Source organism: Mus caroli, chromosome 7, assembly GCF_900094665.2.
Source record: "Mus caroli chromosome 7, CAROLI_EIJ_v1.1, whole genome shotgun sequence".
In the NCBI taxonomy this organism is placed as follows: domain Eukaryota; kingdom Metazoa; phylum Chordata; class Mammalia; order Rodentia; family Muridae; genus Mus; species Mus caroli.
The window spans coordinates 22,677,553-22,703,122 of record NC_034576.1 but is presented as its reverse complement, the minus strand read 5'-3'; the positions used below and the strand labels follow the sequence as shown (position 1 = coordinate 22,703,122).

The 25,570-nt window shown below is 43.3% G+C and overlaps 1 protein-coding gene across 1 annotated transcript in view; it reads right to left on the bottom strand.

The window, feature by feature from the left end:
* The window catches only part of Nlrp5 (NLR family pyrin domain containing 5), a 38,794-nt gene that overhangs the window by 4,776 nt on the left and 8,448 nt on the right, over positions 1 to 25,570 (bottom strand). Inside the window, 15 exon segments of the mRNA XM_021166151.1 lie at positions 3,031 to 3,201; positions 6,281 to 6,451; positions 9,063 to 9,159; positions 9,162 to 9,226; positions 11,991 to 12,167; positions 14,686 to 14,884; positions 14,887 to 15,015; positions 15,018 to 16,017; positions 16,061 to 16,302; positions 20,122 to 20,163; positions 20,166 to 20,177; positions 20,911 to 20,931; positions 21,406 to 21,486; positions 22,088 to 22,168; positions 24,085 to 24,162. Coding sequence (XP_021021810.1) covers positions 3,031 to 3,201; positions 6,281 to 6,451; positions 9,063 to 9,159; positions 9,162 to 9,226; positions 11,991 to 12,167; positions 14,686 to 14,884; positions 14,887 to 15,015; positions 15,018 to 16,017; positions 16,061 to 16,302; positions 20,122 to 20,163; positions 20,166 to 20,177; positions 20,911 to 20,931; positions 21,406 to 21,486; positions 22,088 to 22,168; positions 24,085 to 24,162 — 2,566 coding nt within the window.

Below are 25,570 nucleotides of genomic sequence, written 5' to 3'. Positions count from 1 at the left end.
GGTCAGAGGATAATTGGTTCAAGTTAGTTCTCTCCATCCACTGTGCAATCACAGGGATCACATTCAGACTGTCAACCTTAGCAGCAAGTGCCTTTACCTAATGACCCATCTTGCCAGCCCCTATTTTTATATTTTTTGAGACAGGATCTTTGGTAGACTAGGCTGGCTGGGAACTCATTTTGTTGATGAGGATAACCTAGAATTCCTACCTCCACATCCTGAATATTGTCATTACAAGTAAGTGTGACCCCATGCAGCTAAGCTTATATCCTTTAACAGACTTCCTGGATTATTCAGACATGCTGAACACATATTTTCACATTTTTGAAATGAAGGTATGTGCATCAGCAAGGATGTGCCACAGGACCATTTGTGAGACCCAGGTCTCCTTCCATCATATGGGTCCTGGGGATTGAACTCAGGTCATCAAGCTTGGCTGCTACTTCCTTCACCAGCTGCCTCATATCATATGTTTTGTTCACAAGAAGTTATTAGTGGGCTAATTGTTCAAAGGGAATGAACAAGAAGAAGCACCCCATACCCCCAACCAGAATAAACAGCTTGCATTAATCCGAGTTAGCAAAAAATTCGTTCTTTATCAGACTTAAGATTTATGGTTGAAGTTTTTAAAATATTTACATGGGACAATTGTTACACAGCAGCTGAGGAGAATGTCTTCCCACTGTGGCCTGCACAAGTGGTGCTCCTAGGAGCTTCCAACACCATGTATCTGTGGTCTTAGCCCTGAGTCAACTGCTGCCTCCTAAAAAATCTTTTCCTAGGTCCATGTGTGCATGTGTGTGCAGGCCCTTGACAGTTGTTCCTCAAATGAGATCACAAGTCTCATGAGGNTACATAAGATCCTGCTCTCAGAAATCTCAGACTGGAATGATGGCTCAGTGGGTAGACTGCCTTAGACAGTTGTCTAACCTGTGTCTGGATCCCTAGAGTCCAGCACATATCTGTATCCCTGCACCATGAATGGTAGATGGGAGTGCCTTAAAGCTAGAAGGTTGGCTGCTGTTGTCTTCCTTGATGGATCTCCACCATCTAATTACACTGAGGCAGAGTATCTTCCTTGAACATAGCTAGAGCTTGCCAATCTAGTCTGGCATATGCAGTGGCTAACAACAGAGACCCCCAACTCAAGAAGGTGGAAGGAGAGACACAGTGGCCGAGGGTATCCTCAGTGTAGCATGCACATGTCTATACTCACATGGATGGGTGTCCCACATGTGAATGTTCACCCCCTCCTTGATACACCAACAGCCCAACTAGAAAGTGACTGAAGTATTGCTAATCACCAGGAGACTAGGACATTCCTAGTGATGTTCTAGAGAACACTTGTCAGGCGCAAGCCACTGTAGCTGGATCCACAGTAGACGTGAAGAAAAGCATTGTTCCATGGAAAAACACAAAGTCAGAGTTGAGTGGCTGATGAAAGAACAATCAAAGATCCCAGGAAGAAAAGCCTGTGTCACCAGGAATAACAACTTCGGACTGGGCAGACAACGATACTTAGGGAATACAGCTCCACTATATTTGAAGGAAACCTTTTCCNCTACAAGAAAACAAAGACAGATAGGATTTACAAGGACAGAGCAAANCACAGAAACAGAGAGGGACAGGACTCAACCCAGATGGCTACCCACAGGCACAGGCTATATGCCTGTGCATTCAACAATATCTGTATCAAACATTACAAAAAATGCTGTGCCTGAAATGAACATATAAAGCAGTTTTTTTGGTCCATATTCAGTAATATGACTACATACCATATATACTTCACTATGTCATTAGAAGACATAGTGTGTGCAGAAAAATGCGTACAGGATATTGCAAATACACCATCTTATATTTTTGTAAAACACTGTAAATCTTGAGATTACTGGGTAAAGTTGTTTGCAGGAGGACCTGAGTTCACATCCTAGGAATCCATAGACATGCAGGTCAGACTTAGNGACCTCCTATAATCTCAGTGGTTCTGAGGCAGAGATAGGTCCACTGAGCTAGCTAGCTGGGATAGATGAATTAACAACTGGGTTCAAGCTAGACTCTAGACAGAAAGTGACTGAAAACAGCAAACATTCAGCCTCCACATACACATGCACATACATCTGTACACACACGTACACATCCTCTTAACCACCTCTCCCCATAAATATACACATGCAAATTAAAAAACAAAGGTTGCATTGGGAAAGAATCTTGAGGGCTAGTAAAATGACATAGTGGGTAAAGGGGCTTGCGGCCAAGCCCAATAATTTGAGTTTGACCCCAGAGACCCACATGGTAGGAAGGAGAGAACCAACTCCTGCAAGTAGTCCTCCCAACCTACATGTGAGTGCTGTGGCATTTGTACTCATCCCTGTATATAATCATGTAATAAAAGCCCAGAATCATCTTCAAAACATATACACAAGTAGCAATATCAAAAATGTTTCATACTAATGAGGGTCAAAGAACCAGAGCCCTAAACATACTGGGAGTGCTGAGAGGAATATGAGCCTACGAACCGCCCCCAACTTGAACAATTGGTTCCCCGTTAGTAGTGCCCCCTAGGGAGACTGTGGAACCATTAGGAGGTAGAGCCTTACTGGAGGAAGCACACAGCTGGACTTGGACTGTGAGGGTTACAGCCTCATCTCACTTCCTGTTCTGCTTCCTACCATGTATTTTAAAAAAAAAAAAAAATGTGCTCACCAGCTTCCTGCTCCTGCCATTTTGTTTTTCCTGACTACCGCCACGCCATCCCCATGGAGCTGGAATCCCTCTCTCTGGAACCACGAGCTAAGACAAACCACAACCCCCTTTCTTCTTAAAGTTACTTTTTGTNAGGGTGTTGCATCACAGCAATACAAAAGTATCCAATACACTGGGGGAAGCTGCTTCCAATGCACCGCATAGCATCACTACCGTCACTCTAACTCCCACACACCAACCTCCCACCCACATCTTTCCCTTGTAGAACACACACACCTATTCATCTGAAAGCTGTGATGGCCTCCCAAAGAAACTAACCAGACTCACATCAGCCGCTGGAGAGCACATTCTGGATTCCTCAGGAACTGACACAGCAGTTGCACTCCTTCAGTCCCCAGGCTGTTGTTTGACAGGCACAGGTGAGTCAAGTTCTGGTTGCTGAAAAGGGATGAGACCAGAAGGTGGCAGCTGGCATGTGTGAGGCCATAGCTGTCCAGTCTGCAAGGAGAGCCCCCATACCCACAACAGAGAAAACAATGAGGTCCATTCTTAAATGTCCCTCCTCCAAACTCGCATTCCAACATTTATTATGATACTATTCACAACAGTTAAACTATGGAGCCAACCGAAGTGTCCAGCAACAGAAGAATTTATATGGAAACTGTATATATAGTTAATGGAATATTAATGGAATATTTTTCCAGCCTTCACAAGTACGATAGTTGCCATTTGTAGAGAAATGGAGACAACAAGAGACAAACATATTAAGGGAATCAAGCCAATTTCATTTGTGGTTCCTAGACTTAATNTTTTATTATTTAAAAATGTTTACGTGTATTTGTGCAAGTCTGTATGTATCTATATGCATGTTATATGGGTGGCCGAAGGGGGCACTAAATTCTCTGGAGCTGGAGTTACAGGTGATTGTGAGATGACCGATGTGGGTATTCAGAACTCTGGAAGAGCATCAAGTGTTCATAACTGCTGAGCCATCTCTCCAGCCTCACACTTTTAAAAAGTGNATTTATTATGTGCCTGCATGGGGCACAGTGTGAGGGTGAGTTCAGGAGTACATGAGCATGTTCACGCACACGTGCACATAGAGAACAACTGAAAGGAGTCACTTTTCACTATGTGGGTTCAAGTACTAGGCTAAGATTGCCAAGGCCTGGTACTGATCCCGCCAGCCAGCCCATGATTTTATGTGCACATACAATTGTATACATATAAACATCAGAAAAATACAAAAGAATGTGTCTGGAGAATAAAAGGAGATAGTGGGTGGGCACATGGGTGAGAGAAAGGAGAATATCTGTGCATGAGTGTTATGTTAACATACAGGATGTGCATGTATAGGGGCTGGATGGATAGCTCAATGGTAAAGAGAGCTTGCTGTTCTTCCAAAGGGCTTGAGAGTTCAGTCCCCATAACCTATACTGAGTGGTTCACAACTACCTGTAACTCCAGCTCCTAAGGATCTTATNCCCTCTTCTGTCCTCCCCAAGTACTGCACTAACACACAGACACCNACAAAATAGAGATCTTAGTAAGCACACACACAAAAACATTCATTGAAACTTTCCCTCAGCAGCAGGCATCTGTACCTACTGAGTCATCTCACTGGCCTAAGATTTCTTTGTTCCTGTCCATCTCACTGAANACCACTATGAATCTATGGGAGGAAACTCCTCTATGTGTGACAATAGATTATGTAAACTGTTTGATTACATATTTGAAGTAATTGACATATTTGCCAATGCGAAATCTATTTGATTACCTCATACTTAGCCATTCAAAGGAAAGCTGCCAGACTAGAAAACAAAGCTTTATAGACCCCTTCTCATAGGGCTGTGGCCAAACTAACCACTCCAACAAACCTAAATTCTTAAGATGGCCTGTTGCGTGTACCTGTTTTTCAGTATCACTAATAATGGTGAATAAAGAAATCAGCTGGATTGGTCCAATGTCCAGAAACCACGTTGACATTGTCATTTCTTCTGTTTCTGGCCTGTAAGATTTTTATTTATGTGTGTATGTGCATGCAGGTGCAGTGCCTACAGAGGTCAGAGGAGGGCACTGGAGCCCCTTGAAGCTGGAGTAACAGGTAGTTGTGANCCATCTAATATGGGTGCTTGGAATCCAATCCAGTGGTGAGTGCCCTTAAGTCAGAGCCATCTTTTCAGCATTGTCTCTGGCCTCTAAAGGGCGACTTGTACTGTGTGTTTTCAGTGACATTAATTAGAGCTATGACAGGTGCCACCACACAGCTCTGAATGGTGACTGTGGATCAGAGTTTCTGTTTTGCCCATTGATAATAGTTCATCCATGAATGAGTGACTTAGCCTAAACTTGCCTCCTTGCTTACCAGTGAGACTAAAGATGGTGGCCACTCCATAGCTGTTTAGAGAAGGAAGGCAGGCAGGCACTGATGAGAGCTGATAAATCTCATTTCAATTTCAGTGGTGGTTTCTACAATTATTACCTCTTCACTCTCCTCTCTGCACACAGGACAAATGGACAGTAACAACTGCCCCAAATTTCCATGTAGAAGCATGTCTATAAAACAACATTCTTAGACTTGTCTCTTCTCTGTTGGCTCCTTTGTCTCCCCAGGTCAGAGTTATCTGGCATTCAAGATGATCCCTCTGTTAGGACCCCTCCTCATCTTTTGGGCATGTGGAGTGTGTGTATGTATGAATGTGTGTGTGTGTGTCTGTGATTGCACATGTATGTGCAGGTGCAAATGTCTCTGCACGCATGCTTGAAGCCCAAGGTTGACATTGGGTATCTTCCTTGCTCAATCTCCATCTTTTTATCGAGGCAGGGTCTCTCTGACTGAACCCAAGGCTCATCAGTTTGTCTAGTCTGAGAAGCCAGATTGCGCTGGAGATCCCCTCTTCCTCCTCAGTGCTGTATGTAACCCACCAAGCCCATCTAGCATTTACAGGGCTTCTGGTGATCTGAACTCTAGTCCTCATGCTTGTACAGGGCTTCTTCAACAGTCACCTCCCCAACACTTCTTTCTGGTTTGTACTATGTGTAATAGAAAGGAAGGGGAAGAGTGAGGGAGAGCATGAGAGAGTGCGAGAATGAGAGAGATCTTATTGTGTAGCCCAGGCTGACCTCAGACTTGCTATGATCCTTCTTTTTTAGCCTCCTGGGTTCTAGTCATATACAACTATACCCTGTTGGGTATTCTAANTATATAACTGTGCCAACCATGTACATGCTCTGCTTTGGGCTTGANCAACCAAGAAGAAAGTCATTGGTCACTGAACAAGTGGATAACTATAACTGTGGAGTCAAGTGTGAACTAACCCACTTNGCTCATATAGGTNTCACACTCTAAAAGAGCTTTGTTAAGACATAGGTCTTTGACTGANACCCACTAGGCTCCATTTCAACAGAAGGGCTGCCATGATTGAGTGAATGGGGTTTCTTGTATGTCCCAACACCAGGACATTCCCATGAGGCCATAGCTACCATCCTCATTCTGGAGAAACACTCCCCAGCCCCACCCACCTCTGGGGCATCTCAGATGCAATAGAGTCATGGGATGAGAGGAAGGGAAACTCACATCAACTTTTGCAGTGGACACGTTGAGCTACTCAAGGCATTCCCAAGGGATATCATGCTTTTTACTCCCACTGTATTTTTGGCCAGGCTGAGACACTTTAGGCTGGAGGATGAAATAAGAAGCGTGGAGATCATCTCATAGCCAATGAGGGTTAACTCACAGGAATCCAACCTGNAGAGAGAGGCAGCACAAGATTATTTTCTTGTCCCTCTTTGGTAACCCTCTCTCTACTTAGCTCCTTAGGAAATGGAAGGGACTGCTCACACAAAGTTTTACTTCTCTCTTCCTTATAGCAGCCTGTCAACACTGTCAACCAGCACATCACACCCCCATAGATGCATTACACCATCTATATTTGCCAAATGGAAAAGAAAAGCATGGGCTGTCAAGTTCTCAGCGAATGAAGGGGTCTCATCACACATACTGAAAACCTGAGTATGAACCAGGACCCATGTGGTACAAGGAGAGAACACATTGCTCTGAGTTGTTCTCTTAACCACACATGCTATATGAACACACACACACACACACACACACACAAATCTAATTTAAAAAATAAGCAAACCAAAGTGTCAGCTCCTTAACGTGTCTTGATAGGGAACACTTCACAAGATGGCCTGTGTCAGCTCTCATTGAGAAAGTTCACCATAGTTACATAACCATTCAAAAAAATGCCTGAGGTTACCTGTGACCTTCTTTTTGAGACAAGGCCTTGTGTTAGCCCAGGTTAGCCTCCATATTGCTAAAAAGCTGAGGTTGATCCACTCCTTCTGCCCTTACCTCTGGAGCACTGGAATTATAGGTTTAAGCACTATGCTTGGATTTGTGCACCTATGGGGACTGAACCCTGTGCTTCTTGTATGCTCTATGATGAGCCTGTTACCAGCTGAGCTTTTCTACCCCTACCACTTTACCACCCTCCACCACCTTTTCTAAAAACAGGCTATCTAACTAGACAAAGTAGATTGGCTTCAAACTTGCCATCCCCATGACTCAGCAACAACAGTGTTAGGTTACAGGTATATACTCGGTTTTTTTGTTTGTTTGTTTTTTGTTTTGTTGTTTTTGTTTTTCGAGACAGGGTTTCTCTGTGTAGCCCTGGCTGTCCTGGAACTTACTTTGTAGACCAGGCTGGCCTTGAACTCGAAAATCCGCCTGCTTCTGCCTCCCTAGTGCTGGGATTAAAGGTGTGTGCCACTACACCCAGCTTTATATTTTTTAATGTGTATGTGGGCACACACACACACGTGCCATAAAGGGCATGCAGTCAAAGGACAACTTTTAGGAGTTCCTGTTTTCTCTTTCTTCCCTCCCTACCCCCCCCTCCCTCCATCATGGGGGGGGGGGGTCTGGGAATTAAACCCAGGTCATCAGGCTTGGTGGCAAAATCCTTTATCCCCTGGTCCTGTTTTAAATGCTCACAAAACACCGGATTCTTATAAACATGGATGCAATATTTATACCTTAAAATGTGTTTGAAATGTTCAATTTGCTTGCATGTAGCACATTCTTTTGTCCTGTCTCCCATCCCTAACTATAGCATTGCCAAATCACTATTGCCCCTGCCTCTAGAACTTCTCCATTTCTAACTCCCTAGAGCAGTGGTTTTCAACCTTCCTAATGCTGTGACCCTTTAATACAGTTCGTGTTGTGATGATCCCCAACCATAGTTATTTTGTCACTACTTCATAACTGTAAATTTTCTACTGTTATGAGCCATAATGTAAGTATCTGATACACAGGATANCTGATAAATGAGCCCCAAAGGGTTCACTGTGGGACCATGGAAGGCAGTCTGGTTTCTGGTTGAGATAGGTTTGAAAGATAGGACCCCACAGGTGACCCCTCAGGAGATAACCCTGGAAGGGACAGTAAGCATTTTGGCATGCTCCTGACATGAGGCTGCAGCTCTCCATAATAATTCTGCGGCCATCAGTCACATAAGGTCAACACCCCAAGCCAATCCACAGATAGAGGACATGACCACAGACCACGTAGCCTCCAGACAGATCTCCATTTTAATGAGGCACCTAAAGGTCTGAGGGCTTAGACAATAAACTCCCCTTCCCAGACACTCCTCCCTGGAAAAGGTATTTAACCTCAGGCCTGCCCTGAGAAAGTGGGGTACAGTTTTTACTCATTGCCACTCTCCACCATGACAATAAATGTCTTTAAAACATGGACTGTCTCTTTTCATTGGGATTCACTGTGAGAAGCAATGGAGCAGGCCTTTGTCTAAAGTGCCAGCCACCTAGTCTCTTGCACAAAGCCTCTCAGTGCTTCCAGCCATGACTTCTACCAAGCAAGCCCCCATTGAGCAAGCCAAGGACTCTCCTCCCCACAGTACTCAACCAGAGCTCTCCCCTCTCTTCCTTTTTGGCCCTGGGCTAGATCCAGCCCATGAGTCCCCAACTCCATTCTCAGCTCTTCTGCAGCTCCCAGCAGTGTCTGGGTGCCCAAGAGTCTGAGAACCTGATGGCTCCAACCTCTGTGCAGGCCTTGGGACCCCCTAGCTAGCTCCAGCAGTCCCCAAGGCTTCAGAATGCGCTCCTCCACCTTTGGAGCAGTGTCCAGCATCTTCACATAGCCAATACTAGCCCAGCACCAGCAAGGGGTAAGTGTAGCTAAGACTCTTGCCTCCCACTTCCACTAGTAGCCAGAGCCCTGGGGCAGAGTGGTTGCAGGTCACCTTTTAACCCACAGTTCACCACCCACAAGTTCCTATATTTTTCAACTTCCTGGAAATNATTCCAAATTTCAAAGTAAAAAGTCACACACTCACCTCAGAGTCTCCAGGGAGCACTTTGGATGTTTCAGTGCTTCACAGGCTAACTTCATGTCATCATCCTTCATGGGAGTGTTCCCTAGATTGAGGTAAAGTTCTGATTGCTAAAAAGGAGCTTCCAGAGATGTTTCAGGCCAGACACTACCTCTGCACTCTTAAACCTGCAGAAGTGGGAGGAGGTGAGAGAGAGAATGGTCATATTTAATTGTTCATTTAGTTATTAATCACATTTAATCAATAACACTCTTTTGTTTACCCATCTAGCCAGCTCTCAAAGCTGTAGCTCTTTGCATACCGTTTGTTTCTGAGACAGAGTTTCTGAGACATAGCCTATACTGTGTGAAACTCTGTTATTCGAATGCTGGGACTGCATCCCTGTGTGAACACTCCTGTCAGTTAAGTTTCCGTTTTCTGAGATGGGCTCTAATTTATCCTAAGCTTGTCTCATACTCACTGTGTAGCTGTGGATGATGCTGAACAGGTTTTTAACAATCGTAAGGTTTTTGTGCGCATGTGCATCCGGTACCCATGGAGGCCAGCAGAGGGCACTAGCTCACCAGAGCTGGATTTAAGACTAGGAACCCAATTCTGGTCTTCTGCAAGACGCTACTGACCTTGGACTTCAGGTCCACCTGCCAGCACTGCCCCAAGTGTTAGGATTATAGGCTTGTGCCCTCATGTATAGTTTACGTGATTCTGGTGGTTGAAGTCTGCCTTATTGCATGCCAGACAAGAATTCTACTTACTAAGCCACTCCCCTCAGCTCTATTTGCCTTTAATTGTACAGCACTCCACAAAGTGCCAGAGGCCCTAGGAACAGGACATTAAGCAATCCTGTTTTTGGAGAGCTCTCTCCAGAGTGCTGGTTCTCACCTTTCCTAGTGCTGTGACCCTTTCATAATTCCTCATGTTGTAGTGACCCCCAACCATAAAATTATTTTCATTGTTACTCATGGCTGCAATGTTACTATTGTTATGAACTGTAATGTAACTATCTGATATGCAGAGTACCTGATATGTGACCCTCATGAATGGGCCATTTGATCCCCAAAGGATCACAACCCACAAACAAATGAGAACCATTTGTTTACAGGGATACCATATAGCATCAAACACAAGACTTTGCTTCATTACTGGGTGTGGCCACACCTACCTGCTGTATCCATTTTTGTGTTTGTTTGTTTGTTTGTTTGTGTTTTGTCAACATGATAAAGCTAGACTCTGGGGAGAATGGCCCTCAATTGAGAAAATGCCTTAATCAAACTGTCGTCTAGGCACACCTGAAGGGCATTTTTGGTTAATTAATGATTNATGTATGAGGGACCAGAGCACTGTGGGCAGTGCCACCCCTGGACAGGTAGTCCTGTGTGCATAACAGGCTGAGAATAAAATGGGGAGCAAGCCAGTTAAGTAGCATTCCTCCACGACTTCTGCAGTTTGTGCTCTGACTTACCTCAAAGACACAATATGACCTGAGAGTTATGGAAGAAAACTTTCTCCCCATGTAGCTTTTAGTCATTGTCTCAGATGGGGTTTCTATTGCTGTGATAAAACTCCGTCACTGCAGCTTGTAGTCTATCATCTAGGGAATTCAGGGCAGGAACCCAATGTGCATTAGCAACTGAGAACTTGACCAGCCCCAAGCTGGATGCCATGTGGATTTTCCCTGGCTTGGGAGGGCAAGTTAAAGAGTGGGGTTCTTGTCTAAAGTAGAGCTGGGATTTATTCTCCTTCCCCAAGATATCTGGCATCTGTAGCAGGCTCAGATTTGTATTAGTGTTACAGCGTGAGGCTGACTCTCAAGGTTAGTGTTTCTTACAACAGGTCAGATCCCATAGCCTGAGGCAAACAGGCCATGTCCCTTCCTGTAGCTCTCACTGGGACAGAGGTAANTGGTCTATGCTGTGACTTGACAGCTCTCAATTGGGTCCTTCATGCTCTTTGTCACATATGCTATCTGTACTAAATCATGTGTTGGGAAACTTCTTACTACTCCTAAAAGCCAAATTTCTCCTTTGTTTTGGGGATTTGGTCCAGAGGGACTCCTCAGTAGGATTTGCTGAGATGTGTTAATGAAGGGATGCCTCTGGAGAGGCTCCTTTGACTCAAGCCCAACATCCTTCTTGGGATGACTTGAGNATACTCTCTCATTAATGTGTATGTGTGTGAATGACTGTACATGCACCACATACATGCCAGGGCCCATGGAGGTGGCAAGAGGAAACTGGATTCCCTGGAGCTGGAGTTAGAGAGGCTGTGAGCTACCATGTGGGGGCAGGGAACAGTGCCTGAGTCCTCTGCAAAAGCAGCTGATGTGCTAACCACTTAGCTATCCCCTCCCACCCCTCTACCTCCTTTTCTCTCTTAATAAAGCTGCTCTCCAGTGTTTAAGAGGAAACCTTTCCATTTTAAAGGCCTCATTATGTTTGGATCTCTCTCCATTGTATTGTTCCTGTAAACTCTGCTCTTCCTTCCATCGAACTGCCTCTTCTGAAGGGAATCACGTCAGCTTCTTCCCAGACTGACTGCTGTTACCCCTGTTGTATTTAACCATTAGCTGGTCACATATTTGTACAGTTTTAGAGTTATCAAAGAGTGATCAAGGAACAATATAAATCATATAACTTGAACAATTACCTCATGTTATATTATTGGCCNCAAAGTCCTCCTCTCCTGTTCTTCCTTTCTAACCAATTCCTACTTATATTTCAAAATCCACAGTAATGAAACTCGCCTCAAACCCATGTATCTCTTTTTATAAGGTCTTTTGCTCAGCTCCCATTTCATGCTTCTGGAGACTTGGTTCATGCAAGAGATCTTTTATAGCATTTATCCTTTCAGAATAAATCTCCTCAGGGTTTATAGAAGAACCTTGTCTTGGCAGGATAAGCTCCAGCAAAGACTGCTTTCCCCAGGCTGGGTGGCACTTAGGTCATCTTCTGTATTCTGCAGGACTGATTCTACAGCTCAAGGCACAGTATCTTCATGGCCCATTGACTCAGGATGCTGTTACCCAAGTCCAGCTCCTTCAAGTTCCAGTGGCTGCCAAGCACAGAGCAGAAGTTTCCCCACCACTCCATGAGGAGGGGCTTACATTGTGTCCTGTGTCANTGAGGGGAAGAAGTGAGAGAAAATATGATTGAACAGGTAGATTTGAACATGAGTGACTGCCACAGCAAGGCCAGCCACAGGAGGGAGACTAGACTGTAAGGGAGCACCGGACAGCTGAGGAAATAAAGCCAGCTCAGTGGATGCTACCTGGTATGTGCTCTACAGGATCAGCCCTACAGTCAGACTCCTTTGATAGTTCAATATTCCCTGGGGATATGCTAGACCAATTAGAGGAGCCTCCAGTCCTCCAGTCACCTGTTGACTTAAATTCTGGCTCACTAATGGTGAAATGGTATGGTTATGTTATATGGCACTAAAAAATGATTGTATTTTTAAAATTGTGTAACAATGTGCATGAGTCTGTGCATGTATGTGTCTGTATGTGTGTGTGTCTGTGTGTTGTCTTCATGTCTCTGTATCTCTATATATGTGTTTATGGGGGCCAGAAAAAGGCATCAAATCTCCCTGGAGCTGGAGTTATTGGCTACTATGAGCCACCCAAAGTGATGCTAGGAACCAAATCCCCATCCTCTGGAAGAACAGTAAGTGCTCTTAACTACGGAGCCATCTCTTTAGCTTGGATTTTATTTTTACTCTGGAGATATGATCATTCCATTTCCATCTTCGAGTTGAGATTACCACTTCCTGTTAGTGATGACAGCTACCTGGACAAAAACAGTACAGGAAAAGCCAAGTATATGGTAANGGAAGTGTGTCTAATTTCTAGTAGTGGCAAGAGGAAGGTTACAGGACCCCTGACATGAGACTCCAACTCTGATTCCTTGTCCTCCCTCAGCTGCAAGTGATCTTGGAGGATGCTAGAATATACATGGAAGTGGATAATTGAAAACATGTCTCCATGACAGCTCCCATGAGGACATTATCTNTGTGAGGTGGGACTTTGCTGTGAGGCCTGAGTACCTGAGATCAAACCCAGAGAACTCTGCGGTGGAAAGATCTATTACTGCTAGTTGTTCTCTGATCTCCACGCATGTCATGACATGCACACACCTGTGCACACACACAGAATAGACAGCAGACACACACACACACACACACACACACACACTAAAATGGAACCTTGTTTAAAAACAAAATTCTCTAGAAGTGGACAGTGGAATGGTCATGCCACCTGAGACTGGGAAGAGGGGAAGGGAAAGTTAGTCAAAGACTACAAAATTAATCAAAAGGAACAAGCTTAAATCTGCACATTGTTGTTTTAATTATTATATTGTGATTAATGATATTAACATGTTTCATATATACTTACAATTGCTAAGTGATCTTAAAACTTGAACATCGATCCTTTCTCTGTAACCAGCTTACAGAGATGAAGGTATTTTATTATAAAATATTAAATATTGGGCTGGAGAGATGACTCAGCAATTAAGAACACTGACTGCTCTTCCAGAGGTCCTGAATTCAGATCCCAGCAACCACATGGTAGCTCACAACCATCTGTAATGGGATCTGATGCCCTCTCTTTTGGTGTGTCTGAAGACAGCTACAGTGTACTTGTGTATAATAAATACATCCTAAAATATTTAATATTAATTTTTATATATGTGTATTGCAAGCCTAGGACTATGTGCACAAAATGCAAGTGCCTGTGGAGGCCAGAAGAGGGCACTGGAGCACCTAGGCATGGAGTTGTAGGTGGTGAGACACTCCACTGGGTGGTGAGAACCAAAATCTAGATCTCTGGAACAGGAGTGCATGCTCATAATCACTGAGTCCTCTTCTGCCTACTTTTGTCAATCTGTCCATCATTCTGACTATCAAATTTTGGAAATGATGGGCCCCAAAGCTGCTGCCAATCTTCAGAAATCAACTTTTAGAAGGGAAAGGCTGGAGCCTGGTGTCATCCAGAGGAGAACTTGTCCCCCCAGAAAGCAATTCCACACAGGGCAGACCACCTTGATGGAGAGACTGGAGGCCAGATGGCAATGATGGGCAGGGCTCATGCACTTTTCTTAGAACTACTTAAGACATGTAAGTCCCTGAAATTTTAACTTCACTTCAGGATCCAAAAGATAGGCTATGGGNAGGGGAGTCAAGGTAGACCTATTGACCTTTGATCTCTGACCCTCTTTCTACTGTGGCCTCATTGAATGATTCTTCTATTTCTGCATTTATTAATTTGGCTGTTCTAATAGGCTTAGTGGTGGAACCTAGCTTGACACCTCTGTCACCTGGAGTTCTGGGATTGCAGGTATGTACACAGTCTATGTGGTGCTAGGATTGAACCCCAGGCTTCATTCATGCTAGGCAACCACTCAACTGGCTGAAATATATCTACCAGCTGAGCTATATCCCCAGCATGGTACTGTTTTAAAAGGGTTTTTTTTCTCTAGATAATGACAAACTGGACTCAGGTCAAGTCCCATTAGTAAACAAGTCATCTTTTAAGTACCATCTAGTATCCCAAATATTTCCAAAGGTCATGTNTAAGCATAGTAATATACAAAAATTATTAACTGGCTTTGGATAAAAATCATCCGATACTCACTCTTGGAGAGCAACAACAGGGCACAGCTCATGAGTGTTATCCACTGAGAAGAGGTCTCTGATATCCACCCAGATTGCCTTCAAGTTCTAACAATGCTTGAGACAGTAGGAAGATACCTTAAAGTCCATCTTCTGGTTAATCAGCAGCCACACTTCTTGGAAGCTGTTGAGAGCCATGTGAACAAAGTCCTGAGACTCAATAGATAATAGAAGGCATCCAGGGTGTCCACCGGGCTGGTGCCATTGACCTGCTGACCTATCAGAGAGACCCAGTGTTGGAGCTCCTGCTCAACAGTTGGAATCATGGGACATTCAAACAGAACCTCCAGAGCTTCAAGATATCCTTGTTCATGAGGCCAAATAAGAAACGCTTCATCCTGAGGAAGTGAGTATTGTCGGTTCTCTTCACCTCCATGATGCTCCTTTGGTTTTTAATGAAGCAAAGATGCTGATTCCATTCCCCTAGCCCTTCTAAAACATAATATAAGGCAGCAAAGAAATCCTGCAGGCTGAGGTGGAAGAAAATATAACACTGCTCACTGTTGTGGCCAACCTGGAGAAGGATGTTCATGTGAAAGAGGGTCAAGATCTCAGACTTCTTTAGGCTATAGGTCTTCAGGTCATCATCTTAGAACACCGACCTTATGGCCCACACTCCTTCAGCTGCCATCGTGCACAAACCCACTAGAGTAATTTGTTCTTCCTGACTGAGAGCGCTCTGGGAAGGCCTTCTCAAGGTGAGTTGGTGGAACACCAACATGGCATACAAACCAGTGAGAGTCTGGCAGGGTAGGGTGCATCTCTTTCCCAAATTCTTCTGTAGCTGTAGAGCCTCACACACCAGGGAGCACACAGAGGGGGCCTGGCATTGGTCAAACAGCTGGTGATTTTCTATCAGAGAGTGGAAGACTTGCATTCTCTCATACTCATTCGAGATGTTCTCGAGGACCAGCTGAGATCTCCTTGATGCAGACAGTGCTTCAACCAGTATATAGAGGGGGGACACAACCATTGACTTGAGTTTTTCTAAGCCTGTGTTTCTGGTGGTACCGATGAGAAAGGACTGGGGTAGGAGGGCCTTCCTCAGGAGGCTGTACATCAGGATATATATGGGCTATTCATCCTTCCAGTCTCTGGATAGTGTCATATCATCATGTTGGAGGACAGAGTCCATATCATCCAAGCCATCTATGACAAGCAAGAGTCTTTCTGGTTGAGACATGATGTTTGTCACTGGAGCCCAGGAGTCTGGCCACTCCTTGGCAATCAACTGTACCAAACTGCTCTTCTCTGTCCACTTTATTTCTCTAACAGAGAAATTAACTGTACCAAACTGCTCTTCTCTGTCCACTTTATTTCTCTAACAGAGAAAAGACATAGGACATTTTTTGGAAGAGTTTATCCTGTGCCCAGTCCAGAACAATACTTCTGGCTAAAACTGACTTTCCAACTCCTGGTCTTCCATGTAGGATAATGGTGTGAGGCTGGAAGGTTTTCTGGTATGGTTTAAAAGCATCAGACAATAATTTCACCTCTGGGCTGTCATAGTATAGATCCACACTTGTGTCGAACTTAGCTATCATATGGGTCTTGTAGTCTTGTAGGTAACCTCCATTATCTGAAGTCAGATAAGAGGACATAAGAAAAACTGAACAAAGTCTTATTTTTAGTGAAACTGACATGTATATCTGCATCATGAGTATAATTAACAATGGCTTAAAACATCTCAAGACAGATGGGAGGAAATCTGAATGGATTTATCATAAAGAGATAGNGGAAGTTTAAGGTGATTAATATGCTAATTGCTTTTAATTGACCACAAATATATTTATAATGAATCAAAATATGTTGTACTGAATACATACAAATATGAGTTGACACACACTCTTTGGTTTTAAGTCAGATAGCTATATANAATGTTCTTGCTACTTCATTACCTGTTTTGAAAGAAGAGGTTCATAACTCAAGTTGGCCTCAACTTTGCTATGTAGACAACAATGGCTTTGAACTTCTGATCCTCCTGTCTATGTCCCAACTCCCAGGACTACNGGTGTGAACCACCATGCTTAGTTTTATGTTGCACTGAGGACTGAACCCCATGGCTTTATTCATGTTCACCCCGCCAACTTATTTATATCCATAGTTCAGTCTAGGTTATTCTGAGCCATGTTTTTCTTATGAGATCCATGTAGACTGGGCTCTCTTTGGCTAGTGAGCTGTAGCGATTTGACTTTCTCTCCAGCCCATCTGTGACTATAAGTACACTGCCATCATACCCAACTTTTTATGTTACTCTGGGGTCCTAAAATCAGTACCTCATGCATGCAAGTTCTTAATCTCTATTTGCTTAATCAGACCAATGCATTATCTTTATATTGAACATTAGCCATGCTAACATGTTTAGGTTTGCATAGAGTGTCAGAAGGCAGCCTGCAGTTGAACCTAAGACTACCTGGCTTTGCTCCCCCCCCCCACCTACAGACTTAATTATTACACCCATGCTCCAGACTGCCAAATAAATCCTTTCTTCCCCAACTTACTTTTTAGTTATGGTGTTTCGTTGTAGCAATAAAAACCCTGATGATGACAGATATAAATTTCTTTAACAAGGTAGTTATTGAACAAGTGACATGACAATGATACTATGTGCACCATAGTGCCTGGCCCATAGTGAATGGCTCAAGATGCCATCAATATTTATATTTAATAGTATAGATTCCAGTCAGGCAGAGGTGGTGCACAACTGTAATCCTAGCATTCAGGAGGTAGAGGCAGGTGGATCTCTGCAAGTTTGAGGACAGCTTAGTCTACAGAGCAGTTTCCAGTACAGAAACAGTCTTGAAGCCTTACTCATACAAAATAGCATCCAGGGATCCATCCCATAATTAGCCTCCAAACGATGACACCATTGCATACACTAGCAAGTGTTTGCTGAAAGAACCCTGATATAGCAGTCTCTGGTGAGACTAGGCCGGGGCCTAGCAAACACATAAGTGGATGCTCACAGTCAGCTATTGGATGGATCACAGGGCCTCCAATTGAGGAGCTATAGAAACTATCCAAGGAGCTAAAGAGATATGCAACCCTGTAGGTGCAACAACATTATGAACTAACCAGTACCCGAGCTCTTGACTCTAGCTGCATATGTATCAAAAGATGACCTAGTCGGCCATCACTGGAAAGAGAGGCCCATTGGACAAGCAAACTTTATATGCCCCAGTACAGGGGAACGCCAGGGCCAAAAAATGGGAATGGGTGAGTAGGGAAGTGGGGAGGTGGGGAGGTGGGGAGGGTATGGGAGACTTTTGGGATAGCATTGGAAATGTAATTGGGGAAAATATGTAATTAAAAAAAAAAAAACAACAACAACAAAAAAAACACCCCAAAATATCAGTTCTTCAACATGGCTGAATACAGGCCCAACCTGCAGTCTAGACCAGTGGTTCTCAACATTTCCCAAGCTTTGATTCTTCAATCATGTTGTAGTAGCCCCCAACCAGTTATTGCTACCTCATAACTATACTTTTGCTACTCTTGTAAGGCACAATATAAACATCTGATATCTGATATGTGACCCCTGTGAAAGGGTTGTCTGACCCCCAAANGGGTCGTGACCTACAGGCCTACAGTCATGACTCCCAGCATTGCCTCCCATCAGGATCTTGAAGCAAAGTGGGATGCATCTTGGACTCTCTTGTCCAAGGTGGTCAGATTCTCAGTTCTATTAAGCATACAATGTAAATATCTCATCCAAGTCCCATCACTGCTTTTAATCAGTGCCTCAGTGGACATCATATGCTTAGGGCTAGATTAACCACTAACGAAGAAGAAAGAGCAAAGAAAAAAAATCCCACCAGTGAGGGAATAGAGAAAGAGCAGCTTGCTCATGCAATGCATTAGGCTTCTTGGTCTTGCAAAGATCATATGCCCCGGTACAGGGGAATGCCAGGGCCAGGAACCAGGATTGGGTTGGTTGGGGAGCAGGGCAGGGGGAGTAGAGGGGGCTTTGGGATAGCATTTGAAATGTAAATGAAGAAAATATCTAATATAAAATAAATTGAGAAAAAATTTAGGTGTAGGGAGCATTTTCCACGTATGTATGTATGTATGTATGTATGTATGTATGTATGTATGTATGTATAGGATATGTATGCCTGGTGTCTGAAAAGGTCAGAAGTAGCCTGAAATTTCTAGGAACTGGAGTTATAGATAGTTGCAAGCTGCTCAATGAGTGCTATGAATTGTACCCCAGACCTCTACAAGAGCAGCAAGTACTCTAACCATGGTACTATCTCTCCAGCTCTACAATGGAATGAATTTACTTATATTTCACTATGTAAACTTGAATGGCCTGGGACTTATATAGATCCACTTTCCTTTGCCTCTTGAGAGCTGTGATTAACGATAGAATATTGCAAGGCAACACAAGGAATGAAACAATAATGACATTTACAATGGATATTTTTTCTGAGACAGGGTTTCTCCATGTAGCTCTGGCTGTCCTGGAAGTTGCTCTGTAGACCAGGCTGGCTTCAAACTCACAGAGATCAACCCATCTCTGCCTCCTGAGTGCCAAGATTGAAGGAGTGAGCTACTACCATCTGGCTATACTAATGGAATTCTATTTATTCAGTAAAATGGATGGAACTGGCAAGTGCCATTAGGCAAAATGCGCAAGGCGCATGCTCCCCTCACCAGAATATTTTGAGGATTGAACTTTGGTTCTAGTGCAGGAAACATTTCTTTAACTATTTTATTGTCTTTTCGAGATTCAACCTTAGTAACACCAATGTACCCAAACACAGATGCAATTTAATGCAGTCAATATCAAGAGCCTTGCTGATCATTCCTCAAAAAGAAATTGTCAAGGTGCTATTAAATTCATGATAGTATCAATGGAACCAAGAAATCCCTCACCCACAATCTTGTAGACCAATATAAAGAGTCATATACCCTGAAAGAAACAACATTAAAGCCAGTGGGGATAGTGGTAAGAGGATAGACACAGATAACATTCAACTGGGGCTGAAGCACTCAACATTACTATCAGGTAAATTTGAAAGGTTTGTGCATATACAGTATGAGATATGTCATAGGTGTCAAGAACATGTGTGCATATTGATATGGATATGAAAGATAAACCTTAGGTTTCCATCCTCAAAAAATCATTCACTATTAATAACTTATTTTTAACTTGTAATTACATGTCTATGTGTGGGTATGAATGAGAGCCTTGTGCCAGTAGAGGACAAAGGTGTTGGATTTCTTGGATCCAGAATTACACATAGTTCTGAGAACATGATGAGGATGCTGGAAACCAAACTCCAAACCTTCATGCACATACATAAGAAATCAAAGGTCTAATTCTTAAGATCAAAACCTATAGAGCATGTGGCTTTAAATGTGGCCATCTTTACACCCCACCCTATTGGCAAACCTAATGTCTGCTCTTGCTCTGATCTTTTGTCTTTCAGGATGATTTAGTGTCATATTCTGAAGGAGACATTGTGCTTTTTGCAACAAGGAGAGTGAATAAGTCAGTCTAATTGTCACAGCTTGGTATGAGAATACTTCATGTCCAAACTACATAAAGGATTAAGGCACATAATTCTCTGCTCAGATTACGTTCCATGTAGTCTGTGATGTCAGGTCCCTTGCCTCACAAGTTCAGTAAAACAGCCTACATAGGCAGGCAAAGGTGCTCCCATTTGCAATCTAACTACATGTTAGATTGTGCATTCTACATGTGCATTCTACACTAGTTCTTCTGAGTGCCTTAGGATAGCTGTGACTATGAGGTGTTGGGTTATAGGCATTAAGGGTTATCCTTGGTTAGTCATCTCAATGCCTTCAAATTTCAGACCTGTTCTAACAGCTTGCTATTCGAATGTAATGAGCTTGTAAATAAAACTTATAATTGCAGGTGTGTTCGGCTTTGTGTGTGCCAGCAGAGGACATATGTGTGAGATTTCTTGGAGCCTGAATTACATGTAGCTCTGAGAACCTGATGTGGATAATCAAACTCCAATCCTGCATGCATACATATTAGAATTCTGTGGTCTTCTTGTGAGGCTATGCCAGTGCCTGGAAAATACAGAAGTGAATGCTCACAGTCATCTATTGGATGGAACACAGGGCCCCCAACGGAGGAGCTACAGAAATTACCGAAGGAGCTGAAGGTGTCTGTAACCCTATAGGAGGAACAGCAATATGAACTAACCTGTACCCTCTGAACTCATGTCTCTAGCTGCATATGTAGCAGAAGATGCCCTAGTTCTCCATCATTGGGAAGAGAGGCCCCTTGGTCTTGCAAAGATTATATATCCCAGTACAGGGAAATGCCAGGGCCAGGAAGCAGGAGTGGGTAGGTTGGGGAGCAGGGCAGGTGGGGCGGGGGGGGTATAGGGGACTTTCAGGATAGCATTTGAAATGTAAATGAACAAAATATCTAATAAAAATTGTTTAAAAGTAATTCTGGAGCCGGGCATGGAGGCGCACTTGGGAGGCAGAGGCAGGCAGATTTCTAAGTTCAAGGCCAGCCTGGTCTACAAAATGAGTTCCAGGACAGCCAAGGCTACACAGAGAAACCCTGTTTCAAAAAAAAATAAATAAAATAAATAAATAAATAATAAATAATTCTGGAATATAATTCCTCAGATCAAAACCAATAAAATATGCATTTAAGTATAACCATCTCTACACCCTAACCCAGCCTGCAAACCTGACATCTGTTCCACTTCTTCTGATCCATGGTCTTTCAGGATTGTTTTACTGTCATTTTCTGAAGGAGATATTGTGCTTTCTACAACAGAGAAGGAGAATGAATAAGTCAGTCTAATTGTCACAGCTTGGTATGAGAATACTTCATGTCCAAACTACATAAAGAGTTAAGGCAAGTAAGTCCCTGCTCAGATTATGTTCCATGTAGTCTGTGATGTCAGGTCCTTTGTATCACAAGTTCATTAAAACAGCCGACATAGGCAGGCAAAGGTGTTCCCATTTTCAACCTATAACATGTGCATTCTACACTAGTTCTTCTGAGTGCCTTAGGATAGGTGTGACTATGAGGTGCTGGGTTATAGGCATTAAGGGTTATTCTTACTCATCCTCAATGCCTTCAAATTTCAGACCTGTTCTAGCATCTTGCTATTATAATGTAATGAGCTTGTAAATAAAACTTATAATTGCAGGTGTCTTCGGTTTTGTGTGTGCCAACAGAGGACAGATGTGTGGGATTTCTTGGAGCCTGAATTACATGTAGCTCTGAGAACCCTATGTGGATAACCAAACTCCAATCCTGCATGCACACATATTAGAATTCTTGGGTCTAATTTCTCAAATCAAAACCAATAAAATGTATATTTAAGTATACCCATCTGTACACCCCTACCCAGCCTGAAAACCTGAAGTCTGTTCCACTTCTTCTGATCCATTGTCTTTCAGGATTGCTCTACTGTCATTTTCTGAAGGAGACATTGTGCTTTCTGCAACAGAGAGGAAGAGTTAATAAGTCAGTCAGTCTAATTACTCGATCTGTCTAATCTACAAAGGGGTTTAAAGCAAGCCTCTACTTAGTTCATGCCCCTAGTTGTCTGTGATGTCAAGCCCTTGCCTCAGAAGTACAAAAAAGCAGCAGACATAGGCAAAGATACACACCATTTGGAACATAACATGTACATTCTGCACTAGTTTTCTGTGTGGCATAGCTTAGGTGACACAATGAGGTATTGGTCACAGGATTTAAGGGTTAGTTCATCTTCATTAGTCTACCTNAATGCCACCCAATTTCAGAACTGTGTACATACCTATTCGCTTAATACTTGTAATTAGAGCTATCTTCTCCCTTTGTGTGTGTTCATGTGCATGCACGTGGTCTCTTTCCTCTGTAGGCACCTACTTGTTTTTGTTTTGTTTTGTTGAAAAAAATTTGTACATGTCTGTGTATGTGTACATGTGCCCTTTCAGGCCAGAAGAGGACAGCAAACTATATGGAACCATTTTTAAGGGAAGTTCTGAGCCACGTGAATGTGGGTTCCTTGAAGGAACATGACTTTGCTTTTTGTTCAAAGCTGAGATACCATTTTATCAACTCCCCCACCCTTAGGGAACAGAGAATCGGAAGAGAAGCTGTGAACTGCTGTTCCCTGGACATAATACAGCTGTTGGGCACATGAAGACACTCAGCCATGGCTACCTTTTTCAATATCAAGACACTTAAAATTGAATCAGAAATTGGGTAGCGGCTCCTGAGGAAGTGTTAGCATTTGGAGTAACTTTTCTGTTGGAGCTTGTCCTCTGCTTGGTTATCAGAGCTCTCTCTGTGTAGACAAGCAAGTCCATGTGCACATTTGTGTGNACACATATGGACCAGAGTTTGACTTTCCATGTCTTTCTTGCTCACTCACAATCTTAATGTTTAAAAATGTCTATATCTTTAAGAATGCCTTGCCTGTATGCATGTCCCTGTAACCTGTGTAGGCTGTGCCCTCTGAGACCACAAGAGAGCAGATTCCCTGAAACTAGACTTAAAGATATAAGCTGGCAAGTAGTAGCTGAAACCTGAACCGAAAAGTGGCCAAGTGATCTTCCCGTCTCTGCTTTCCTGGTGGTGGTATTATTGCCACAACCCCTTTAGCAGGCAGAGTTAGATAGCCTGTCAATTGAATTCTGGTCCTAGAGTTCAGGAAACCTTTATATGACTGAACAAGACAAGCTTCAAGATACAGCCTTATTAATAACAGCTTTATACACAAACACAGATGCAACTTCATGCAGTCAATATAAAGAGCATAGCTGATCATTTACCTCCAAGAAATTTATAAGGCTATTTTAAAATTCATTTTGGAATCATTTGAACCAAGAACTCCCATCCTCCAAAACTTGCTGACAAATACAGTAATGTACCCTGAAAGAAAACACTTAAGCAAGTAGGGATAGCTGTATGAGGACAGGCATAAAGAACAGTCCACTAAGGCTCAGAAACCCAAATAACCCTTCCAGACCTCTATCTCAACAATGTAGAAGTATTCATGTACATATTTGTGTGGTATGCAATCAGTCTTAAATGTGTGTGTACATGTAAAGTAGGTGCCAGAGGTCAATATTAGGTTTCTTTCCTCAGGAAATATCCACTATTAAAGCAAAGACTTATTTTTAACTTGTAATTACATGTCTATGTGTCGTATGTATGAGCCATGTGCCAGCAGAGAACCGAGGTGTTGGATTTCTAGGGTCCGAGCACTTATATGTAGCTTTTAGAACTACTTGTGGGTGCTGGTAACCAAACTCCAAAACTGCATGCACATACATGAGAATTCAAAGTTCTAATTCTTGAGATAAAAACCTATAGAGCATGTGGCTTCATGTGTACCCATCTTTCCACTCGACCCTGCCAGCAAACCTGATGTCTGCTCAACCTCTGGTCCTTAGTCTTTCTGGATTGATTTACTATCGTTTTCTGGAGAAGTCATTTTTCTTTCTTCAAGAGGGAGGAAGAGTTAATAAGTCAGTCTCATTGTCCTCTGCTTGGTATAAGAATACTTCATGTCTAAACTACATAAAGGATTAAGGCAAGTAAGTGCCTGCTCTGATTATGTTCCATGTAGTCTGTGATATCAGGTCCTTTGCCTCACAAGTTCAGTAAAACAGCCGAAATAGGTGGGCAAAGGTGCTCCCATTTGCAATCTAACATGAGCATTCTACACTAGTTCTTCTGAGTGCCTTAGGATAGGTGTGACTATGAGGTGCTGGGTTATAGGCATTAAGGGTTGTCCTTGGTTAGTCATCTCAGTGCCTTCAAATTTTAGACCTGTACTAACAGCTTGCTATTAGAATTTAATGATCTTGTAAGTAAAACTTGTATTTACAGGTGTCTTCAGTTTTGTGTGTGCCAGCAAAGGACAGATGTGTGGGATTTCTTGGAGCCTGAATTACATGTAGCTCTGAGACACTGATGTGGGTAACCAAACTCCAATTCTGCATGGACACCCATTAGGATTCAGGGTTATAATTTCTCAGATCAAAGCCTATAAAACATGTGGCTTTAAGTGTACACATCTTGGCGAGAAAGCATCCTGGGGGAGCCATCTTGGTTCCCAGATCCCTCCAAGACTGTCTATGCAGGTGAAGAGTGTGGACTAGAGAAGCTAACAGCTTCTGGGACAGGCAGAAGCCACACANCTNCTGAGGCAGACCCCATTTTGGGCTCCAGACATCCGGGCACCTTCCCAGCCAGAGAAGAGGTGTCCACCCCTCACAGGACAGCTTTGTCGGGGCACCTGGGGGAGCCATCTTGGTTCCCAGTTCACTCTGAGACAGGTCTGCGCAGGTGAAGAGTGTGGACTACAGAATCTAACAGCTTCTGGGACAGGCCAAAGTGACACAGCTTCTGGGACAGGCCCTGTTTGAGGCCTTTATCTTCTGCCAGGAGGCAGGTCCAAGCGCCAGATATCTGTGAACCTTCCCTGCAAGAGGAGAGCTTGCCTGTAGAGAGTGCTCTGACCACTGAAACTCAGGAGAGTGCTAGGATCCCAGGTCTGCTGATAGAGGCTAACAGAATCACGGGAGGAACAAGCTCTAACCAGACACGACTATAACAACCAACTCCAGAGATTACCAGATGGTGAAAGGCAAACGTAAGAATCTTACTAAAAGAAACCAAGACTATCATCAGAATGCAGCACTCCCACCTCAGCAAGTCCTGGTGATCCAACACACCCAAAAAGCTAGACCCGGATTTAAAAGCATATCTCATGATGATGGTAGAGGACATCAAGAAGGACTTTAATAACTCACTTAAGAAATACAGGAGAACACTGCTAAAGAGTTACAAGGCCTTAAAGAAAAACAGGAAAACACAACCAAACAGGTAGAAGTCCTTAAAGAAA